Raw genomic sequence first — 17,594 nt, 5'->3', positions numbered from 1 at the left:
TGAAGTCATTATTATTAGTATAAATGGTCATAGAACAACATGATTTGTCGCGCTTTAAAACCCAGATTTAAAAAAATATAACTCAGGACAGCGAAAAGTTAAGAAATCAGTCACGATACATGTATCTATTTTTTTCCAGTCTACAATTTGAGATAATATGGCAAATTATCGCACATATATATGCTGTGTAGTCAGTAGAAACAAATTATCGCACAGCTGAACAAATAAATGAAACATTGACACGCCGCGGAGGAATTCACAAATGTAGATGTCGTAATAAACCAGTACGTAGATGACGCACTCTGACAGAATGTCACGTGTATCGGTTTCATCACATGACCATCAGTTGCAATAGTATCCTACTAGCTGGAATGATATACTTACTATGGAAATTTTAATTTCAACATTGTTGACGTGGGCGATGACTGTGTGTTTCCAAGTAATTTTGAGTAATGCCATTCCAGCAAGTGATGACGGGAGTAAATCCCAGGCACTGTTAACCAGTGTCACCCGTGTTCGGGTTGGGTGGGTGGGAAGAATAAACAAAATACGGAGGCGGCGGCCCGAAATTTGTATATGAGGTGGGGGGCATGGGGTTCGATAGATTGAAGTTGTATTCTAATTTGCTGTTTCATCATTGCTGTTCGATTCTAATGCGCATGTGTGAGCTATGTCGAACATACGTATTCTTTACGACAACTCAGTTGTGGGCGAGGTTTGTTAAAATTGTATTGAAATTTGAGTAAATCTACCCTCACTCTGCGTCTGTTGTTAAAAACATAAATCAGCTACAACGTCGTAATAAATATACGTAATTTACTCGACACTTCCAAGCCCTCTCCAGGATTTAAAATTGCCCCCTCCCCGTTTATTCATTAGCTTAGTCGGAATATCACGTGACTATAACCCCCGCCCCCGCATTCCTCAGAACCTTACTTTATGCCACTCAACATTAAAAATGTGTCAAAAAATTCAATTTTAACTTTCCCGCTCCCTATGAAGATGTCTACTCAACATTTTGTACCAGGGAGGATTTACTCAGCATACAAGTAAAATGTCCAAATACTAGTACTACTGATCCGCTCCGCTGTCACTCGGAAGATTGGATTTTTCTTGATGTATGTGAATGCAGGGGCGGATCCAGCAAAATGTATTGGGGGTCCAAGCTTCACTTGAAATTTACGGAGCGTAAATTGCAGAGAAGCTATGCGTAATCCAGATGATATGAATGCTCGTTGGGGGGGCACCCCCTGTCCCCCCCTCTCTGGATCCGCCACTGTGTGAATGTTTAACAATCGTAAACCAGATGCTAGGGTTAGGGGTTATTAGCCAAATATTATCAACCTCCGAAAATGGCGTTCAAATGTTATTTGTTTTATTTTGACTCTCTGGGTACACGAGCTCCTTGATTTTAATTCGCGATGATCGTATCGTAGTGCGCTTTCGAATTCCGTGGGGTCGTACTACGTACGCCGCATGGGACAGTTGGTCGCACCCGATGCGTCGAGTCGGCCACTCCCCACAGTACGGCGATAGTTAACCGTCGATTACGTATTAGCTGACTTAAAATGATTGATTAGATACACAAATAATTGATTGCAATTACAGGACTGAACATGTCCGGGTCGTCATACAGTGGCCCCTCGCTAAGTCGCGGGTGTTGGGATCCAAGCAAAAACCGTGACTTATCGAGGGCCGCGACTTACCGAGGGACGTCGTGAAAGAGGGAGGTCGTGCATTGAAAAACATATAAAAAGCACATATAAACCCTCGGTTTAGTTAATTGATGTATCATCACATGTGTCAGGCAGTATTCGAATAAAATCATGATTATGTTTGCTGTAAACATTGCGTTGATTATTTTGTTTGTGTCTGATATTATGTGGGCCGCTTGATGTTGCTTGCGACTTCTACGGTAACAGCTTCCAAAATAAACCAGTTTCATCGCAATTATAAACATGTTCGTCAAAATAACCACCTTCATAGATAATTTCTCTCAGTTTTTCGGGAAAAGTTCTGACAGCGTCAAAACAACAATAGAAATTTTGGGAGCCATCCAAGTACCCGCGACTTAGCCGAATCGCGACTTACCGAGGCGCGACTTAGCGAGGGGCCACCGTACTATTATTGGCACAATTAGTTCATTTCCGTTCAATGCTCCCGATAAACCAGTCGGAACCGGTGTTTCCATAAATATCTCACGCATACACCCAGTTCACAGCCAGAAGAATATCCTAACGCCAGTTTCAATACGTGACCGACGCAATACAACAATCGCGTCAAACAAAAGCGCGACTCCACAATGTAGAGTTACTCAGAAATGAGAAAATATCGTGAAATGGTGCTGCAATGATTGGTGTTATTGTCGGCTCTTCAAAGAGTCATAGGAAGTTGACCTGACTTGATCTTTGCTGGCTTGAAAAACTCGCACCCATGTACTGCAGAAGTCGAAACCATGTCAAACCCAAATACTCTTTATTACATCTGTGGTGATTATTGATAACATTATTAAAATTATTAAATGTTCTCTGGGAATGTACCTCTCCGAGTACGGGTCGTCTTTTTATTTTAATAACAGGACCTGTTTAGGTTATCACCCGGGGGTACTCACATTGAAGTGCTATACGTATATACGCCAAAAGGGGTCCCAAATTCACTACTTCTGTCTGAAAAGGGGTATGTTATTTTACCCTGTTTGTCTGAAAAGGGGTATCCTTTTTTCATTATTTCTGTTTGAAAAGGGGTCCGTATTTTTCAAAGACTGTCTCTAGAGCTTGAGTGATCCAACAATCAGAAAAATGATTTGTTCTTTACGGTGGCCCACTACGGTGGCCCACAGATGCCACGGCAAGGTTATTTTTGGGAGGCAAAACTTTAAATTCATGGGACAAAACTTATTATTTTAGGACGAAACTACAATTTCTGTATTCAATACTTTCAATATTGCAGTACAACATTTTTAATTAGATGGACAAAACTTTAATATTCCGGGACACAATTATAAATTTACTGGACTGTATGTACTTCAAGATTGTGGGTCAAAACGTAATATTTCAGGACTCAGTTATATATTTTTAGCAGACCGTACTTTAAGCTAGCGAGAAGGGAAATTTTCACTTTTTTCTTGATTTTTCAAAAATTGATAAAACGGTTACTTTAGACCTTGATACATCGCCCCAGGTTTACAAAAGATCGAAATTGCGAAATAACGTTGCTCAAATTAGTGTTTTAAAACACTAGCAGAAAAGACTACAACTGCCGTTTCGTGGATATTTGCATAGTGTTTATCTTTGGAAGGAATTAAATGATAAAATCTTATCTGTATACTCTGTTGTTGACGATTCTGATATAACGGGTGATAAGCTTCCAGTTGCAAACAATGCGTGTTTATCTAACGTCCATTGTCAGCATTATTGTCAGTCGAGACTTCGTCGGAGCATGGAACTATAGTTCCATGGTCGGAGAAACATGGTCATACAGTACTCATTTCGCCCAACCTTCCGCTTTTACATCGACCGCTTATCGCTTAATTTCCGACCACGCGGTCTTGTCCGACCGGAAACCGACCGCATTTTAATCGCGTTTTTTTTTTTTTTTTTTCGCTCGCTCGCTCGCTTATTGAAAACATTGACCGCTCGCCCAAACACTGAAAACTGGCACATGGGTGGTCGAAATGGTGGTTTTGATAGTGAAGTGTGAACATACAACTAGTATTAACTATTATTACATTCTGAACGACACTTCAAATCTAATAGCTGTATTACACTTGTATCGTGAAAGCAACTGAACTGGGACCTCTTGTTACGTGTTTTGGGTGCTTGTTCTAGATATAATATTTTTATTTTTATTTTAATGAGACAGTTACGTGAAAAAAGCCTAGGTAACTCCTTTTGACAGAGCAGAGAAACGAGGAAATGTTAGTGATTAATTCCAAAAATAACGATATCGAATCCACATCGGTCTACGTCTGGTAAAATTTGACATTCAATTTTTAAAATTAAGTCACGATCATTGAATGAGCTCGGTCTATACTGTATACGTACCGCAAAAGTGTTCCCACAAAAAATATTTTCGACTAAAAACGGCCACATGCCCTGAAAAAATCGAACAGAGCTTGACATGTATGAATAATTTATTGGGCTTAAAAGAAAAACGTGTCAAATTTAGTTATAGCCATAACTATTTGGTGGCCAGTCGATGAACAATTCAATGTCCTTCAGGGCTGAAAATCATCGACGCTACTCTGGTTTACTTTATTTCACAACTTGCAGAGAAAACTGATTCGCGTGAGCTCTAATGTATCTTAGCCTAGTATTTTCATTTTGAACTAAGGTCAAATTCCATCAGTTTATCAAAATATATGTCTTTCAGCGAATAATTTTGAAGCCTGTCACAGCACAAACAACTATGTGAATCGACGCCGGTGATTGGATTGTACGACGACCCTTCAATTAGCGTCAAATATGCTTTGTTACAACATCATTGATTGGCTGAGAGTCACCTGATCGGAGCACGAACTGGGTCACAGAACCATATTTGTCCGTATTATCAACAGGACTTTGCAAAATAACCACACCCACATTTTCAATCTTTTTTAGCGCGGAAGTTGCCAACAAATGTAAAAAAAAATCGTGAATTTCATGGATTCGAATAAAATAAAGCAAGCGATTGATAAGGATGATTATTAATATTTTCCCCGATGCTCTTCGAATTTTTATTTTTTTTATTTCAAGGTAAGAAATGGCTAGTTGAAGTTGCATCGTCTTCAATGCGGTTGTTTCACCGTGAACAACTCTAGCTCTGTTTTGGGCATGGTTTAGTTTTGCGATGTAAAATAAAATATATATTAAAATAATAATACTTGATTAATTATTTGGGGTTTCAGCCCACAAATTACGGACATGATCTCCATGAATTACGGTCAATGTTTGTCTTCTCTCGGCTGATTGTCGCGGTGTTGATCGACGCCCTTCCTAAACTCAGTATGGAGAAACCAATGGGGATCGACATTCCAAACAAACAATCGAAATTATCAACGAAAGACGAGATTTTTCTAGATATTTACAAACATACTGTCATGACAAACATATGTAAAATTAACAAATACACAAAGAGGTGTAATATTAGGTTTTATTTTAGGCTTAGAAATATTTTCTTTCACTCAGCCCATGTATGTAACTGCCATTTAGCTTTACGGTCCTTCAGCATCGGGGGAAAACAACAATAATTATACAAAACACATTGCGAAGACTCAACAATCAGGAAAGAAACCCCAGACAACCATGTCGTACTTGTGTTGAAATACATTTTGTATTTCACGTCAGAATATTGTTTAAAATAAAATATTCAGTCCACGCCAAATCGAGGTCAAAGGGTCAGGTTGCGTGCATATAATTATATATAGTTAAAACAAAAAGTATTTGAACTTTTGTCAGCTGTTCAACATCTATAAAAACCAGAAAGACAATTATAAGACAATGTGAACCTCGGAAATTATTCTGTTAGTCCGAATTTTAAATGCGCGGGAGCGAGCAGGTGGGCGGTGATATTTCGGGGTTTGCGCGGTCTAAAAAAAAGCGGAAATTGTCCGGTTGAATTCAACAAGCGGTCGCATAAGCGAGAGAAAAAAGGTGATTGGAAAGCGGAAGCGGGCGGGAGGTTGTGCGAAAAGAGTACTGTAACTTTGCACAACTTTCTTTTAAATCGTTTTATTTTCCAAGTCAATATTCTATTTTACTAATACATTTTTTTTCTAACGCAATGGCGAAGAAAAGAAAGAAAGCGTTGACAGACGAGGCAAAGAAAAATCTGCCACTCAGTGTCGCTCTCTGACACAGCAATTTTTTTTCAAACATCGGCCATTTTGTTTCACCATGAAAACCGTTTTATTAGATGTCTTATCTGAGACACTTGAAGGATTAGCATGTTTGTAAACTGCCAGCGTGTACAGTGGGACAGTAATGTTTGTCAGAGGATTATCCCTCGTTGTTCGTTTGCATAACAATGGAAAACCCGAACGTTCCTGCAGTACGGACTCAAATGCCAGCAGTTTTTTCACGCTCGAGCTTGAAATTATTCATTATCTGACACTCTTTATGAGTTCTATGATATCAGTGGTTAATATGTTTGGCCATTTTTAGTGTATATTTATAACAATGCAGCAAATCTACAGTGTTTTATTAACCAAAACTGTTTTTCGCGTTTTTCTCGAGTTGAAGTTTTGATCGAAAACGACTCATTGGGACCGCCGCCAAATGAAGTGCGTTCGGACTAGCACATTCAAACTCGCAGTTATCGTTCAAAAGATAATGATGGTGCGAAATATGTCTGGGTTTTTAAAGAAAATGCTTTGTCACAGAATAATAGTCTGTTAAAGGTGCCAAGTATGAAATAATTTGGGGACAAAAAAACAAACCTGCATAGAAATCGGAATAATAGGTCTTTTGATTATCGGAGACGCATTTCAATGGACTTGATTACGGACAATGCATAACTTAAATTTCACCAGGAAATTCCGCAGTGTGCTCTCGCAATCGCGTACTTAGTCATTTTTACAAGGTTCGCCATTTTTGATGTCACGTGATAATTATGTAAACAATGACTGTCCAGTTTGTGCGAACTTGCACCTCTATACTTAGTCTTTTGATATATATAACCTAAATTACTGTTCTGAACGAGACAACAGACAGAGAATGTTTTATTTAAAAACGTCACTAACCTTCTCGCTACCAGTTTGTGCGAACTTGCACCTCTATACTTAGTCTTTTGATATATATAACCTAAATTACTGTTCTGTTCTGAACGAGACAACAGACAGAGAATGTTTTATTTAAAAACGTCACAAAACCTTCTCGATTGTGGGACAAACCATTTAAGGTAGCGAGACTATTATTTGTGTTGAAAATTACGATTTTCACATTTATTTATTAATTGATGAAATGCACTATAAACTTTCATGTGATAAAGTCAACATAATATAGAATGTCATGTAAGTTGGTTAAAATGTAGATTTTCTGAAAGGAAGCAAGGCAGCCTCAGTAGTGTTTTCCAAAATCAGCAACACAGGTTTAATCTGTGTGCCTATAAGTTTCAAAGATAAACTCAAGACAAAGCAATGTTAGGATGTGTTATCAGTATCTATCTGACACACAATGAGTGTTTCCAAACATTTGAGTGGTTTGTCTCCGCCCCTGTTTGTTTCACAGATTAGTCATTTGCATATGAATGCGTCAGCCACTGAAAAAAATCATTGATTTTGGTGTTTTCATATGCCGAATTTATCCAATTATAGCTATCCCATTCCTTTATTTTTTTGGTTTCCAATAGCCTTACACATTTGGATGTCCCTACACATGTTAAAACAGACCTTGATGGGAAAACAAATTGATTGTGCCGATAAACAAGCTTGAACATCTTTGCTGTTACTTCATGGACGTTTTCTAGGAGTTTATGTTTTTCAAAATACAAGGTCTTTAACAAAAAATAACGTATACTTATTGTCGTCGGATTAACACCAAATTTTCACAGCTTTAAGGTGACAGTGAGAGGAACTTGAATTTGTCCAGACAAACTATTTCATCGATTATTTACCAACGAGTTGTGGTTTGAGTTGGGGGCAATGCGACTAAAACAGTAATTGAAATTCAGCACACTATTTTTTAAAACGCGTTGCTTGAATAAAACTGACCAGACACATTCACATTACCTGACTATTGAACAACTAGGAAAAGTGAAAAAAATACTTCTTATTGCCAGCATAAATGCGTAATTATTTTTTTTACAGAAAAAGTAATTTTTCACCTTTGATTGAGTAACGCGTCGTAGAATGCAGATACGGGCATGCAAAATACACTTGTGAAAAGTTTGAAGTCTGGCGATTCTAAAAATATATACTTAAGTCTTTCCTGGGTCTATTTGTAGTCATTTAGTCACAACTGGAAGATGAAAACAAGTATGCAAATAATAGTCCCGCTACCTTAATCGGTGGGACAAAACGTAATATTTCACGATTTAAAAAAAAAAATATTTGTTTGGATATCAAAATAACAAGAGAAACTACCTACAATAATGTGGAAATACAATATCTAATTCTGCGCTGAAATATATGCCATAGAACATAACATATATATGATGTGGTCGTACTTGTATTCCACGGGACAAAACATTTAATTCTCAGGACGGAAGTTATCATTCTACCCAGAACTCCTCGCGACCATTTCCGCCATTGTACCAAATGGTTGTCTGCTAACCCCGCGCTGCTATAAACGTAGTATTCCCACCGACCAAGTACGCCCAGGGTACGCTGTTGAAGATGTCAGCAGGTAAGAATCTCACATTATATACTGTTAAGTTTGTTAATGAACTTCCTGACTGAAATTCAAGTCCCGGACGTCAGGCCATTGTCAAAGCTGTCAACCGGACGCTCGCCGCTAGAATCATCGGAATGATGGAAGCAGTAATACATCACCTTCGATGTCCAAAAATGGATAAGCAGGTGTGATATATGTATACAAGTAGCTAAAACGTGATCCCGGAACTTGATATCAATTGCAACATTCCCACTCTGTCGGAGCACGGCCTCTCAACAAGGGGCCATGATCTTAGACACTCGTGTTTGGGGCCGTGGTGTACACCCCCCTCCCCCCCAACCAGGGCCGTTTGGCCAGGGCCGTTAGAGACCAGGAAAAAGTCGTGCTATGAACCACAGCTAGCCCCTTTTTTTTCCAAAGAAGATATAATTAAGCTCTTAATATGTATATACAGATTACTGGAGTAGATGGGGGGGGGGGGGTCCAGTAATCATTACTAATTCATTTAATTACAGCAAGTCTCAGAAGTATTGGGGCAGTCAATTTGCTTTGGTTTGCTTTGGTTTTGTCTGAACGGTTGGCTTTCGAATCTCACTGTCGCCGTCCTGTGATCACACTCACTCTGGATGAATCCATATAACAGTAGGAGCCATACTTTGGTTGGATGGCAATTTTGCTTTCAATTATACCAGGGAAAATGTTCTATTTTCTTTGTGTAATGAGGTGTTCGTATACAGGGATTGTCCACACAAAAACGAGGACAGAAGTTGAATTTTATTAGCAGCTGGTTTAATGTTACCCCAACAAATTGTTTTAATGTGAAAATTTATTTTCTCCCTGATTTGTAAGAAACTGTTTCAATCAGTGTTCAAGATGGCTACCGCCAAATAGTAAATATCGGTGGATTAATCGCATTTATCATATTATCACTTGTACGCCAGCTGACTGTGGCCATTCTCAGGCTGACCAGGGAAACTACTTTCACATTATCACGCCTCGCAAAGCAAATCATTAAAGGGAATCTAGACATGTATCAGGCTACGTAAAAGCATTCCATGTTCCCTAATGCAATATAGACTCGCCCAGAGTGGACGCGATCACGAGTCGGCGCCAGCGAGATTTGAAAGGCAACTGTTTAATCAAAACCCAAGCAGTTAGCTAATTCGCTAGCGAGTTTGCAAATTGGCTGCCCCAATACTTCTGAGACTTGCTGTAATATAGGTGTGCTCAACAAAGTTGGTTTTAATATTCATAAATATGCAGGGGTGGACTACTGTGTTCTATGAGTATACTAGTACATGGAAATATTCTGTCCCATTGCAGTACACAAATTCCATATAAATAATAATAATAATGGAAAAATTAAGGGGATCTCGAGCAAGTCGTTATTTTTGTAAACGGTGCAAATCCAGATAATCAAAATGCATTTTTGTGGGATGTTTGTTGATAATGATATGTACTAGTAATTTTAAGCATGATGTTATACTAGCAACTTCATTTAGTCTCACACTTTAAATGATTTCATTTATTTGTCTCTTATCAGAACATAAATATTGTTGCAACTGTGGTAAGGAGTTAAGAGGAAAATTCTGCTCACATTGTGGTACAGAATCTTACACCAAGGCAGCAGCAGCAGGTAGGTACTGATTTTGAAATTGCGATAGTCAATATGTCAGCCATTCATTTGCTTGTTAATAAATAACCATTTCTGGCCTAATTGCCACTATGTTCCCATGGTTGAATATGTATCTGTTGATAGTTTGCGCAAACATTCTAGATGACATCTAGCTCAAATAGTGCTTTGACAGTATTACCCTGATAGACTGGCCATATATACAAGTCATATGTACCTTAAACAAACTCAACTCCTCAGGGAGCATACAATCCCGACTGCCACTAGGCCCACATGGGCTAGCTACCAATTATTCCTGTCAGGTACCTATTTACTCCTGGGTGGAAGGAAGCACTAAAAGTTAAGGATGTAGTAGTTTTTTTCTTTGAAAATATCAAATTAACTTTTTTTCCATATTCTTTTATACCAATATGAAAAGCATGCATTCAGCAATTGTTGCAATGGTTTAAGAGGGTGATACATTTTGAGTAAATCCGAGATACAGTGTGTTTTATATTTTTTGTGATTTTTCACGCATAAGTAAACATCAGTATTTGGGGTTAGTCTAGAGAGTTGATCTCGACTCCCAGCAGCTCCATGACAGTGATTTTTGGCATAGGTATCCTCTGATAGCAGATAATGAAATCTGGCAAAGATAGTTTGTCTACCACTTTGACTTTAAAAAATACGACACAGCTCTCCCCTTTGTGAACTGTGACACGGGGTATCATAATTTAAAACAACACTGACGATGTTTTTAAAAAGTGTTATGAGGTAAAAATCTAGGTCACGCAACATTAGATGAACAGGGAAATTGAATTGAAACCTTTTATAGTATCTCTAAGTACCGCAAACATCATTTCTGTGGCCTTATTTCGATTTCCTTAAAAAATAACATCTCTCTATTTGTACAGTGATTACACGGTACGATTTTTTTGTAGAAATATTTATTTCATATTATTTGAAAAATAAGTTTTCTAAAAATATATAACTTGATAGGATTCAAAGAATATGTTACTTCCAAAATGTGCTATGCAACTGCAATAGCAAAAACCTACTCATACTCACAACACTGTGATTGTAGGCACACAGCCATTGTACCACAGTACCTCCTATTATATATTATAAACAGAAATAAAAACCATGTTAAACATCAAATAACTAATTTACCATTCCTTGACTTCTAAGTATTGTGAAAATTGCAGGGTCTCATATAAAATACCTTGTGAAATACTTGTATTAAAAGTATCGACATGTATGGTCACTGGTGTAGACCATGTGTACCTGGTATTGTGGTTACAATGTACACAATGTACATCTTGTATCATGTTTACTGCTATAGACCATGTGTAGCTGGTATAATGGCTACTATAGTTACTAATGTACACAATGTACATCTTGTATCATGTTTACTGCTATAGACCATGTGTAGCTGGTGTCATGGCTACTATAGTTACTAATGTACACAATGTATATCTTGTATCATGTTTACTGCTATAGACCATGTGTAGCTGGTATCATGGCTACTATAGTTACTAATGTACACAATGTATATATTGTATCATGTTTACTGCTATAGACCATGTGTAGCTGGTATCATAGCTACTATGGTTACTAATGTACACAATGTATATCTTGTATCAGGTTTACTGCTATAGACCATGTGTAGCTGGTATCATGGCTACTATAGTTACTAATGTACACAATGTATATCTTGTATCATGTTTACTGCTATAGACCATGTGTAGCTGGTATCATAGCTACTATGGTTACTAATGTACACAATGTATATCTTGTATCATGTTTACTGCTATAGACCATGTGTAGCTGGTATCATGGCTACTATAGTTACTAATGTACACAATGTATACCTTGTATCAGGTTTACTGCTATAGACCATGTGTAGCTGGTATCATAGCTACTATAGTTACCAATGTACACAATGTATATCTTGTATCATGTTTACTGCTATGGAACATGTGTAGCTGGTATCATGGCTATTATAGTTACTAATGTACACAATGTATATATTGTATCATGTTTACTGCTATAGACCATGTGTAGCTGGTATCATGGCTACTATGGTTACTAATGTACACAATGTATATCTTGTATCATGTTTACTGCTATAGACCATGTGTAGCTGGTATCATGGCTACTATGGTTACTAATGTACACAATGTATATCTTGTATCAGGTTTACTGCTATAGACCATGTGTAGCTGGTATCATAGCTACTATAGTTACTAATGTACACACTGTATATCTTGTATCAGGTTTACTGCTATAGACCATGTGTAGCTGGTATCATGGCTACTATGGTTACTAATGTACACAATGTATATCTTGTATCAGGTTTACTGCTATAGACCATGTGTAGCTGGTATCATGGCTACTATGGTTACTAATGTACACAATGTATATCTTGTATCATGTTTACTGCTATAGACCATGTGTAGCTGGTATCGTGGCTACTATGGTTACTAATGTACACAATGTATATCTTGTATCAGGTTTACTGCTATAGACCATGTGTAGCTGGTATCATGGCTACTATGGTTACTAATGTACACAATGTATATCTTGTATCATGTTTACTGCTATAGACCATGTGTAGCTGGTATCATGGCTACTATGGTTACTAATGTACACAATGTATATCTTGTATCAGGTTTACTGCTATAGACCATGTGTAGCTGGTATCATGGCTACTATGGTTACTAATGTACACAATGTATATCTTGTATCATGTTTACTGCTATAGACCATGTGTAGCTGGTATCATGGCTACTATGGTTACTAATGTACACAATGTATATCTTGTATCATGTTTACTGCTATAGACCATGTGTAGCTGGTATCATAGCTACTATAGTTACTAATGTACACAATGTATATATTGTATCATGTTTACTGCTATAGACCATGTGTAGCTGGTATCATGGCTACTATAGTTACTAATGTACATAATGTATATATTGTATCAGGTTTACTGCTATAGACCATGTGTAGCTGGTATCATGGCTATTATAGTTACTAATGTACACAATGTATATATTGTATCAGGTTTACTGCTATAGACCATGTGTAGCTGGTATCATGGCTATTATAGTTACTAATGTACACAATGTATATATTGTATCAGGTTTACTGCTATAGACCATGTGTAGCTGGTATCATGGCTACTATGGTTACTAATTTACACAATGTATATATTGTATCATGTTTACTGCTATAGACCATGTGTAGCTGGTATCATGGCTACTATGGTTACTAATGTACACAATGTATATATTGTATCATGTTTACTGCTATAGACCATGTGTAGCTGGTATCATGGCTACTATGGTTACTAATGTACACAATGTATATATTGTATCATGTTAACTGCTATAGACCATGTGTAGCTGGTATCATGGCTACTATGGTTACTAATGTACACAATGTATATCTTGTATCATGTTAACTGCTATAGACCATGTGTAGCTGGTATCATGGCTACTATAGTTACTAATGTACACAATGTATATCTTGTATCATGTTTACTGCTATAGACCATGTGTAGCTGGTATCATGGCTACTATGGTTACTAATGTACACAATGTATATATTGTATCATGTTTACTGCTATAGACCATGTGTAGCTGGTATCATGGCTACTATAGTTACTAATGTACACAATGTATATCTTGTATAATGTTTACTGCTATAGACCATGTGTAGCTGGTATAATGGCTATTATAGTTACTAATTTACACAATGTATATATTGTATCATGTTAACTGCTATAGACCCTGTGTAGCTGGTATCATGGCTACTATGGTTACTAATGTACACAATGTATATCTTGTATCATGTTTACTGCTATAGACCATGTGTAGCTGGTATCATGGCTACTATGGTTACTAATGTACACAATGTATATATTGTATCATGTTTGCTGCTATAGAACATGTGTAGCTGGTATCATGGCTACTATGGTTACTAATGTATATCTTGTATAATGTTTACTGCTATAGACCCTGTGTAGCTGGTATCATGGCTACTATGGTTATTAATGTACACAATGTATATATTGTATCATGTTTACTGCTATAGACCATGTGTAGCTGGTATCATGGCTACTATGGTTACTAATGTACACAATGTATATATTGTATCATGTTTACTGCTATAGACCATGTGTAGCTGGTATCATAGCTACTATAGTTACTAATGTACACAATGTATATATTGTATCATAGCTGGTATTATAGTTGCTGATGTACACAATGAACACTTTGTATCAAGGTACATGCATGTACATTATTCCATGGTATATACCTATATATATTGTTTGGTATCATGGTAAATAGTCCATACCATTTCAACAAGAGTGGTATCATGTTATATGTCATTTACATTTATCGTCATAGACTAGCATATGCTATTTATACCTGGTGTCATGTAAGATGATGCATGCTGATTTATATACAGCATACACCAGTTTGTTACCATATGTCATTCTTTAATGTATGTATGTACCGTTGTTTTCTAGGATTCGAACCTGGTCACATTGCTGGTGAAGAAGGTGATTTTGTCAGAGGTAAGCATAATAAAGTGTAATTGTTATGTTGTAAAAGTGTAATTATATTATACCAGTATATCAAGCTCCTGAATACATTGAATATACTGAATATACTGCTAAGCGAATTACACATAGTTTAAACTGCGCTCATAAATCGACTACCGTCTGCACCTGTTTGCTCGAACGAGACCAGAGTCGTTGCTGACCTGTGCACTGTCAAGCCGTGTACGGTGTCATTCGACAATCAATTTTTCGCAATAATAGGCTGGTTATAGTGATGTCAAGTCTGCCGATATCCCTGTGACCAGAAATAAACAGAATGAACAGAAGCTTGCCATATACAAACTTGCTATCGCTAGTTTCTGTGCAAAATCTCGTGGTATACCTTGCCGGGGCAATGGTTTAATGCTTAATTTTTCTGCGTGCATGTTAATGAGGGTTAATTAGGTTTTTCAGTAATCGTATTTAGATTAAATTCAGTAGTACACTCGAGAACAGATCACATGCCTTTATTTTGTTATACATTTGATGCACACCTGTTAGTTAGTTCACACTTATATATTTGGGACTGCGTAGTTTACAATGACTTGATACTTTGTTGTAGATGCTCCGGAAAAGGCAGGAAGAGCGAAATTTGGAAAAGTAAAATCATTTGAGGAATACAGACGTCAGAAAACAGCAACAGCATTTAGAAAATTACCTGTCACCAATAAAAAGAAACCTGGTAGATCCAGTAGTGCTGAGGATGATAGCGTTACAATAAACATCGGCATCATGATGTTTGATGATAATGTACTTCATTTAAAATCACAGTGGGGAAAACGTCTACCTTTGAAGATTGAGAAAAATGCTACTTATTGGTCAATTCTAAATAAGGCATTGAAAAAATGGAAGGCTTTCAGCAAAGATTTCATTAAGGAAGGTCAGACGTATTTACTTTTATTTCAAGATGGTAACCAAGCAATGTTTGTACCAGGAAGTGAGCAAAGTGATGAGTCATTCAGCCTATGTCGATACCAAGAAGAACTAGGCAAACCATACAAACGAATTTGTCTTTACCTGTGTACAGAAGAAGATTATAATCTCTAACTTGGTTTGAATACTGACTATGAAGAAGAAGATGAAATACTATGTGTAGATCAACTAAGCACGAATAGACACCCCCAGCCTTCGACTTCAAATTTTGTAGATAAACGTGGTACAGGTGTAACCTGCATGCCTCCAAAAAAGAAAAAGAAAGTAGACAGCAACATGTCTGCAGATGATGTTTCTAATGATGTTTCTAATACACAGCCTTCTACAAGTCAAAAAAAGTCAGAATCAGCCAATATTGATGAAACAGAGTATGATATGTATGCATCTCTGCTGTTTGATGATAAAGAGTGGTATTCTGATGACGAGGTAGATCCGGAATCATCTCCCATATTAAATGAAGAAGTGCCTCTAGATGATATACTGGGCAATCTGGCAAGTCAAATTAATGCTGATGATGGTATATCTAAGTTCAACATATCTAGAAGCAAACTGTATGAATGTGTGAAAAGAGGATTGAGAAGAAAGTCATTTAATCCAAAACCGAAGATTTCTGTCAAGTTTACCCATGATGCAGGGTCCTCAGAAGGAGCTGTGGATGCAGGAGGTCCAATGAGAGAAATGTTAACCTTATCCCTGTCTCATATACATGGTTCTCAAATATTTGATGGTGGTACTAAAAACAAGTTTCTATCCTGTATCAGTAGTTGTGTGGATGACAACGAGTATTATATGGCTGGTCAGATGATTGCTTTGTGTTTGGTTCATGGGGGCATTGCTCCTCATTTCTTTGCTTATCATTTTTTTGATGCATTAGTGCATGGACCAGACTTTGTGAAACCAACCATTGACGACCTTCCTGAAAACTGCACTGCTAGAGACGAGCTGCTCAAGTTGAAGAATGCAAGTTTGAGTGAGGCAAATGATGTATTGTCTGGAAATTTGGAGAACTTGCTTGAGTTGGCTGGTACTTTGAAGGTGATGCATACTGAAGATGACATAGAAAAGGTTTTATCGGCTACTCTTAAATGGTATCTGTATGGAAGAACAAGAGCAGCATTTGATCAGTTCAAGAACGGCCTTAGTACTCTTGGAGTTTTAACGGCAATGCAGCAATATCCATGCAGTTTTAGGTCAGCTTTCTGTGAGGATGTTGCTTCACTCACTGCTGAGATGTTTGAAAATATGGTTGTTGTGACTAGAAGTGAAGTCGGATCCAACAAATATAATCAAGAAAGCAATGTACTCGCTTACTGGGCTGACTTTCTGCAGGACATTGAGGAAGGCACATCTGATCTGACATTTTCACAAATTTTGATGTTCAGCACGGGATGTCGTGAGTTTGCAATTGGAACCAAACTGGAAGTAATGTTTCTTCATGAAAAAGAAACAAATGGTGAGATGTCAAAGTTTCCTAAGGGTGATACGTGTGCCAGCATACTCTGTTTGCCAGTCGTCCATAACACTTATGTTAAATTTAAATCGGCTGTTGAGTTTGGCATTGGTAATGCTAAAGGGTTTGGTTATGCCTGAGTATTTGAAAGTCTGTCTGTCTGTCTGTCTGTCTGTCTGTCTGACTGACTGACTGACTGACTGACTGACTGACTGACTGACTGACTGACTGACTGACTGACTGACTGACTGACTGACTGACTGACTGACTGACTGACTGACTGACAGACAGACAGACAGACAGACAGACAGACAGACAGACAGACAGACAGACAGACAGACAGACAGACAGACAGACAGAATTCTTTATAGCACTGATCAGAGTGTAGTATTATGTTTAGTCAGTGGACAATCACAATCAGTATACCTTTGTCTGCAACAGGAGCTCTTCGAGAGCCTCTAGTTGGATTCTGTTTTTAATATTTAATCTGACTGTCGTTGTTGTCTCGACTATTCCTAAATCCATGTGGTCGTAAAATGTATGTTGCCTGCGCGACTTATTAACTTGTTTGATTAACTTTAAAATTGGCATGGGTCCCATTATCATAGAACGGTGCTGACTAAACTTCTTCCAGTTTCTATATTACTGTTAAACAACATTATGTTAGCTCAAAACACAGAA

General features: G+C 37.5%; 3 protein-coding genes across 3 annotated transcripts in view; 2 read left to right on the top strand and 1 right to left on the bottom strand.

Annotated features, from left to right (window-relative positions):
* The window catches only part of LOC100368290 (uncharacterized), a 68,918-nt gene that overhangs the window by 29,935 nt on the left and 21,389 nt on the right, over window positions 1-17,594 (bottom strand). The window lies entirely within an intron of this gene.
* LOC146730621 (uncharacterized) lies at window positions 8,312-16,031 on the top strand. Its single transcript, XM_085494037.1, has 4 exons — window positions 8,312-8,321; window positions 9,853-9,945; window positions 14,459-14,506; window positions 15,093-16,031. The coding sequence occupies exons 1-4, from the start codon at window positions 8,312-8,314 to the stop codon at window positions 15,575-15,577; spliced, it is 636 nt and encodes a 211-aa protein (XP_085350163.1). The 3' UTR covers window positions 15,578-16,031.
* LOC144360345 (G2/M phase-specific E3 ubiquitin-protein ligase-like) lies at window positions 15,581-17,053 on the top strand. Its single transcript, XM_078013140.2, has one exon. It carries the CDS (start codon window positions 15,704-15,706, stop codon window positions 17,051-17,053), a length of 1,350 nt encoding a protein of 449 aa, XP_077869266.2. The 5' UTR covers window positions 15,581-15,703.

The sequence above is a fragment of the Saccoglossus kowalevskii genome, chromosome 19 (genome assembly GCF_978046115.1).
Source record: "Saccoglossus kowalevskii chromosome 19, keSacKowa6.1, whole genome shotgun sequence".
Taxonomy (NCBI): Eukaryota; Metazoa; Hemichordata; class Enteropneusta; family Harrimaniidae; genus Saccoglossus; species Saccoglossus kowalevskii.
The sequence above is the reverse complement of the archived record's forward strand: the minus strand, read 5'-3'. Positions and strand labels throughout refer to the sequence as shown.

What these genes read in the sequence shown, in the direction of transcription:
- LOC146730621 (XM_085494037.1), top strand. An exon ending in CACCAAGGCAGCAGCAGCAG is followed by an intron (nt 9,946 to 14,458) that starts GTAGGTACTGAT and finishes GTTGTTTTCTAG; the next exon opens with GATTCGAACCTGGTCACATT. An exon ending in AGAAGGTGATTTTGTCAGAG is followed by an intron (nt 14,507 to 15,092) that starts GTAAGCATAATA and finishes ACTTTGTTGTAG; the next exon opens with ATGCTCCGGAAAAGGCAGGA.
- LOC144360345 (XM_078013140.2), top strand. Translation starts at nt 15,704, where the DNA reads ATGCCTCCAAAAAAGAAAAAGAAAGTAGACAGCAACATGTCTGCAGAT.